At 42.8% G+C, this 7,105-nt stretch overlaps 2 protein-coding genes across 2 annotated transcripts; one reads left to right on the forward strand and one right to left on the reverse strand.

Moving 5' to 3' along the window:
* Window positions 1–453: 453 nt before the first annotated feature.
* LOC115964495 (flavonol 3-O-glucosyltransferase UGT89B1-like) lies at window positions 454–1,988 on the reverse strand. The gene has a single exon (XM_031083794.1). The coding sequence runs from the start codon at window positions 1,986–1,988 to the stop codon at window positions 600–602; it is 1,389 nt and encodes a 462-aa protein (XP_030939654.1). The 3' UTR covers window positions 454–599.
* Window positions 1,989–3,874: 1,886 nt separating this feature from the next.
* Window positions 3,875–5,287, forward strand: LOC115964496. Its single transcript, XM_031083795.1, has one exon. It carries the CDS (start codon window positions 3,875–3,877, stop codon window positions 5,285–5,287), a length of 1,413 nt encoding a protein of 470 aa, XP_030939655.1.
* Window positions 5,288–7,105: the final 1,818 nt, after the last annotated feature.

The raw sequence follows: 7,105 nt of genomic DNA on the forward strand, positions 1-7,105 counted from the left end.
AGTTTCTGCCATGAGAAAGAAAAATGAGGGTAACCTTCCAACCAAATAGCTTCTTTCTCACCTGGCTTAAGCCCTAGATAGCTCGATTACAAGAACTCAAAATATAAGAACATGAAACTTCTCTAAAAGATGGGACAGGACAACTTCTTTGCCGCACATATCAAGGAGTACAAATCCAAATTTGTTTCAGCTACCAATTAGCCGACTTTGATAGGTTTAATAATTGAGTGCATATATATATATAATCTGAATAAAGACTATATTGAACGAAAGAGGAAAACAGAGGAGAGCTCAAATCTTGAGCTTGCTCCAACAAAATTATGCTTCCCTATCTTCTTCTCTTCAATACTAGCCATGTGTCATAACAAGAATTAAACAAAATGTAGAACGTTATACTAGAAAATAAAGCATATGAAGTACTCATTATTTTGTAAGTAAGTTATAGCGCGAAAATGATAAGATTTGAATTAATCACTAATATTTCACCATATATGTGATCAGTGATTCCAATCATTAATGCAACCAAAGGCAAAAATCCTAAATAGATGTGTGAGTGAGTAAAACCATAAAAAATGCTACTATGAGTACATAATTTAGATTCACTCTAATTTTTTGATGTCAGCTAATTGTTTGATCAATTCATCCAAATCTTTGTCGGAGCTTCCTCCCTTGACCGCACTCAAGGCTGCATCACTCAACTCTTTGGCTCGAACATTCTGGGGCTTAATTTTGTCAAGTGAGACTACCAATAATCGAGCCAACTCATTAGAGTCAGAAATATTTTCAATGCCCTCGCCAACTCTAATTGCCACGCCTAATTGGTCGACCAACAACAAGGCATTAGTAAACTGCTCTGCACCCATTGGCCATGTCAACATCACAACTCCCGAGATAAGCCCTTCCAACACCGAGTTCCACCCACAATGAGTCAAGAATGAACCTACAGCTCGATGTCTTAGTATAGCCACCTGTGGGGACCACCCCTTGATCACTAAGCCCTTATCGCCCACGCGATCTCTAAACCCATCGAGAATCGAACCTTGATCATCAGGCACCCTCACGCACAAAATAAAATGGACCCCACTACACTCCAACGCTGTGGCAAAAACATTTAATTGCTTACTTGTCAACACAGCACGACTTCCAAAGCACACGTAAACAACAGAATTGTCAAGACGAGCATCCAGCCACGTCATAAGCTTGTGACATGGCACAGAGCTGGCCCCACCTCTAGTAGCCGATCCAATCAAATCACCTTCAAGTGGCAATACAGGTCCTACCGCCCACACTCGATTGTGCCCAACCTCTCTCTTCAAATGGTCAAAGTACACACTCTCCAAATTGGCGAACGAGTTAAACACAATTCCCCAACTCTCGAAATTAGCCAGCATGCTGTTTCTGTGAAATTCCCAATCTGGGTCAGCTTCCAGATCGTTTCTATAATGTGGAGGGATCTGCCACCAAGGGTACGTCGAGGAATTCGGGACCTTAGGTAATGAAATTAGGAAATTGATATCCTTACCGGGATCATTGTTTTTGGGTGGGTCACGGGTCATAGAAAAAGCTACAGACATCCCAAAAGCACCGGAGGGCGAGAAGCAGAGACGTGGCACTTTAAGCTCACAGGCAAGGTAGTGGGTCCAGCCGAGGAAAAAATCAGATATGATAGCCACAGGTGGTAAAGGTTGAGACTGGAACCATTGGAGTAGGATAGGATAGTGAAGGTCACGCAAGGCGCGCACGTCAGCGGTGAGTCTCGTATGTGGAGTGATATCTGGGGCCGGGAGAACCAAGTGTTTGAGAGAAGATGGGTGGGTGGAGAGGTATGGTTCAAGTAAATGGACGTTGTTGGGGGTGACCAAAACGGTGACGTTTAGGCCGCGGGTGAATAACAGGTGGGTGAGGTCTAGGAGGGGGATGATGTGGCCTGCGGTTGGGTAAGGATAAGCAACGATGTGGAGGTTGGTCTTGGACTTGGTGGTGGACATGGCTTTTTCTGTAAAGATTAAAGAAGCTTTGTTGTGCGGTGAGGTTTGGCTATTATTTGGTGAGTTTAAGGTGGTCTTCAATGGTTATAAAATTTGGGAATAGGCTCTATAGTTGTTGCTTAGTTTGAACATAAATATAGCCAAATCAAGACTTGCTGCCTTTGCTGACTTTATCTTTTCTTTTCCTATGTTCTACGTCATGCATGACGTAGATATATAGCAAAGCTATGTTACATTGGGGTGGGGACCCGTGGCCGTGGAGAAGGAAAAACATGTTTAGAGCATTCATATCGGAAATATCATATGTCATATGTAGGCAGAATTTAGTATAAAGGTTCAAAAAAGCCACACATCTAGACTTGTAAAAAGCAAGTATTGCAAATTTTTTTGCAATAATGCTACAGTACCATTCTACCTTTGGAATTGCATTGTAACACAATGGTAAAATCAAAAACAATATTTTATTCTCTTAACTGTCCTCTCTCATTCTGACTCTCACTTCCTCTCTCACAAGTCACAACTCCTCCCTCCTCACTCCCTCTCTCACATTTCTCTTGTTGAAAGCTTGCATCGATGCTGGGTTTTGGATTTTGGAGGTTGGATCTGCGGGCCGAGTTTGGATCGATGGGCTGGGATCGGTTGATGGTGGGTTTGGATCATTAATCAATGGGTTTAGATCATTAATCAATGGGTTTGAATCAGTGGATCTATTGATCAGTGGGTGGATCGGTTGGATTGATCGTCGGTAGCTCCAATGGTGGCTCCGGTGGTGATTTTTTTTTAATGGGTTTGCTCTAGTGGCGGTGCTTTAGTTTTGGTTTGGTTTTGGTTTTGGTTTCTGTTTTCTCATCTACCCTCTCTCACTCTCTGACTCGCTGTTAGCCAAAGCAAGGTCCAACAAAGGCGTGGCAGTGATGGCATTTACTGATCGATGATGGCGTCTCTCACGACAGTGATGGCATTTTTCTGGGTATTTTCAACAGTCTGTGTTTCAAATCGGCAGCGTGGGTTTCTGATCGATGGCTTGGGTGGTGGGTGTGGTGGCCGTTGTTGGCTCCGATTGGTTTGATGGTTTGTGTGTGTATGGCTCTGTTGATGTTTTGATGGTTTGTGTTTGTGTGTGTGTGGCTTTGTTGATGGTTTGATGGTTTGTGTTTGTGTGTGTGTGTGTGTGTGTGGCTCTGTGTGTGTGGTGATGGGTTTGAATAGGTTGATCAATGCATCATGGGTCTGTATGTGTGTGTGGCTCTATGTGTTGAACCAGTGCTAGAGGTTGAGGGAGAAAGAGAGGAAAAGGAAGAGAAAAAGAGAAATATTTTTTAAAAAAAAAAGAATAAAATAGAATATTTAGATAAAATGGGAAAAAAAATTGGGATGCTGAGAGTATTGTAAAATGGTATGGTATAGTTAATAAAGTAGATTTTTGGGATGATAAAATAGGATGGGATAGAATTCAGATGCAAATGCTCTTACTATGGGTACGCTAAACTATAAAGGGGATACATAGAACCATGCAACCACGAACGCTCTCTAGAGAGGAAGAAGCTGAGCTGGCCCAGAGCAATAAAAAGGTAAAAGATATCAACCATGCGGAGTTCAACGACAGATCTTGGGTTTCCTCGCCCTCGTTGGGAAACCAAGCCACAGGTCCCAATACCAAACCTTCATTCAAAGACAAACTTGTGGGGGAAATACCAGGTGCCTTTGCACAAGCTTTCAACTTAACGGACCAAATGGAGGAGGACTTGGACTCTAACGATGAGAGTGGTGAGGCCTCCACCTCCATCCATGAGAGGCAGGTGAAAATCAAGCTATCTAAAGAAACTAATAAGCATATTCGAGGTCCCTAGTCTAAGGCTATCATAGTGACGCTAGTTGGGAAAACAATGGGTCTCAGCTATATACAGAGCAAGTTGGCTCAACTATGGAGACCTGAAGGAAGGATGGATTGCATTGACCTTAGTTATGGCTTCTTCTTAGTCAGATTCTACTCCAAGGAAGACTTAGAGAGGGTGATCAAAAGGAGTCTGTGGTTCATCGAGGACCACTTCCTCTCTTTGAGACCGTGGGAGCCATTCTTCAAGTCATCGATGGCAAATGTTTCTCTAATTTTTGTTTGGATCAGGCTTAATGAGCTCCCTATTGAGCTTTATGAAACAAAGGTGCATAAGGAAATTGGTGAATCAATTGGCAAGGTGTTATGGATTGATTCACATACAGCCATGGAGGCGCATGGCAGATACGCCAGATTATGTATCCATATTGATATCAACAGGCCGCTTGTCAACAGCATTCTTATTGGTCGTTTTGAGCAGGTGGTTACTTATGAGGGAATCCAAAAATTGTGTTTTTCATGTGGCAAAATTGGGCATAAGGTTGAAGCTTGCCCATACACTATTCGTAAGGAAAAGGATAAGGAACAGAATGCTCCGACGAAGGAAGCTCTAGAGAGCCAAATCAATGACGTTGGTGATGGAAGTGCTGATCTTCAGAACTTGCACGGCATTGTCACGCACAATGCATGTAAGGCGACGAACGTGGAGGGGCATTATGGTCCATGGATGATGGTGAGTAGGAAAAGATACGGACAGAAAGGGAAAAGGACAGATTACGGTATTGGGCTTGGCACGGGGAATGCTGGCATCTCAGCATGGAATTCCACTAACCAACTGACTCCAGTTTTTGCGGAAGGAACGAGCATGCCCGTTGGTGGTCCTTCATCTAGCAAAATTTTGCCACGTAGACTTGCCAATCCTAAGACTATGGCCAGGTTCAAGAATGAGGTGAAATCGTGGGCTTCAAAAACTCCAAGAGTGTTTACTATTAAGGAAAGGCCCACTTCAAGCCCTAGTATGACTAGATTACCTGTGGACAACTTTAAGGAGGCAATGGTTAGTTTGAAGCAACATAGCAGCCCAAGCCCATCTCCCCATGTACCCATAACATATCCGTCCTTAGTGAAAAACAAAAAGCATTTGGCTAGGAACTTAGCTTCTAATATTTTACCCAAAAGCGCCGCCTCTTCATGTGTGGAAGGTTTAGACAGGAAGATCACCACCCCTCACCTCACCCACCCTCCTTTATCTCGGTCTGAGCCCAACCAACCCACCTGCACCACTTTTGAATTCTCGACGAAAGCCAATGCTGAGACTGGATTACTTGCTGAAAGTGAGAGTGATCGGAGTTTGCATGCCCAGCTCGTCGAAGAGAAGAGTCTTACCGATGATCATATGGTGTCCGATGTTGCCGAAGATCATATGGTGTCCGATGAGGGAAGTGGAGCCGCTCCTTTCCTCTAAAGTATGTTACACGGCTTTATACCTCCAGTCCATCATGAATTTTATTATTTGGAATAGTAGAGGTGCCCTAAAGCCTAATTTTTAGGGACATATCCATAATTTAGTCCAGAAGCATAATCTGGCCATCCTTGTGGTTATGGAGATGAAATTAGGGGGTGATAAAGCTAAGGCAATTACTGACAGGTTGCCCTTTGATGGTACCATCCACACAAATACCATCGGATACTCTAGTGGTCTGTGGCTTCTTTGGAATTCAGAGTTAGTTAAGGTGGAATTGCTTGCGAAGACTAAGCAGGAAATTCACGTTGAAGTTAAGGTACGAGCCTTTAGGCTTACTTGGTTGTTTTCTGCTATCTATGATAGCCCTAGGAGTGAGGAGAGATGTATATTATGGGAGAATCTAACTAAAGTTGCAGAATTACATAAGTTGTTATGGGTTATAGCTAGAGATTTTAATGAGCCGTTAATTGATGAGGATAAATTCAGAGGTAAAGGTGTAAACATCAATCGATCTCTGGCTTTTAAGGACTACCTTGATAGATACAGTATGGTGGATATGGGATTTTCTAGTCCTAGATATACTTGGACTAACAAGAGAGACATCAGCAATTTGATTCTTGAAAAGATTGACAGATTTTTCATGAACCCGGATTGGTGCGTCATTTACCCAAATGCCAGAGTAACCCACCTCCCTAGGTGTCACTCTAATCATTGCCTTGTTCTCATGGAAGCTCTGCCAATCAGTATAGTCAAGCTCATCAGGCCATTCAAGTTTCAAGAATTTTGGCTTTCCTACATCTCCTTTCCCACCATTGTTTCCAAAGCTTGGAATGGGAATAGGGAATTAGTAGAGTCTATTGATTGTTTCTCAAAGGATGCAACAGCGTGGAATAGAAACCACTTTGGCAACATACATCAGAAAAAAAGGAGAATTTTGGCTCGAATTTATGGTACCCAAAAGGCGCTGTCCAACAATCCTAACTCCTCTCTTATTTGTCTTGAGAATTAGCTACTTAATGAACTGGAGACTATTCTGGACCAAGAGCGTGATCTCTGGATATTGAAGTCTAGGCTGAACTGGATGATCCAAGGGGATAGGAACACCTCTTTCTACCATGTTTCTACCCTTGCTCGAAGGAAAAGAAATCACATTGCGGTAGTCAAAGATGAAAGGGAGTCATGGCTCATTGAGGAAATGGAGGTAATGAAGCATTTTAGGGCTGGATTCCATACTTTGTACACCACTGCCCAAAAGATGGTCTCTTGGAACCCCCCTTGTTTGGATCAGTGGCATGTTCAGCTTTCAGAGGAGGAAAAGCAATCGCTTGATGCCATGGTTTCCATTGAAGAAATTAAGGAGGCACTATGATCCATGAAACCTTACAAGGCCCCGGGACCAGAAGGGTTGCATGCTGGTTTCTTCCAAAGGTTTTGACTCATAGTTGGGGATTCAGTGAGGAAAGAGGTTGAAAAAGTCTTCATTGAAAGGAAAGTTCCCGAGTATCTCAACATCACTCATATTGTTCTCATTCCTAAGATTCAAGGTCCGGAAACTATTGGGAACTACATACCAATCAGCTTATGCAACTCAGTCTACAAAATCATCACTAAGATATTAGTTGCCAGGATCAGACCACACTTGGACAAGCTTATCTCTCTTTACCAAACTACTTTCATCCCAGGCAGGATAGGTGTTGATAATGCAATCATTGTCCAAGAATTAATTCACACCATTGGGAGAGCCAAAGGTAATAGAGGGATCATGTCTATCAAGATCGATTTAGAAAAAGCCTATGATAAAATTGAGTGGAGCTTTAT

The sequence above is a fragment of the Quercus lobata genome, chromosome 10, assembly GCF_001633185.2.
Source record: "Quercus lobata isolate SW786 chromosome 10, ValleyOak3.0 Primary Assembly, whole genome shotgun sequence".
Lineage (NCBI taxonomy): Eukaryota > Viridiplantae > Streptophyta > Magnoliopsida > Fagales > Fagaceae > Quercus > Quercus lobata.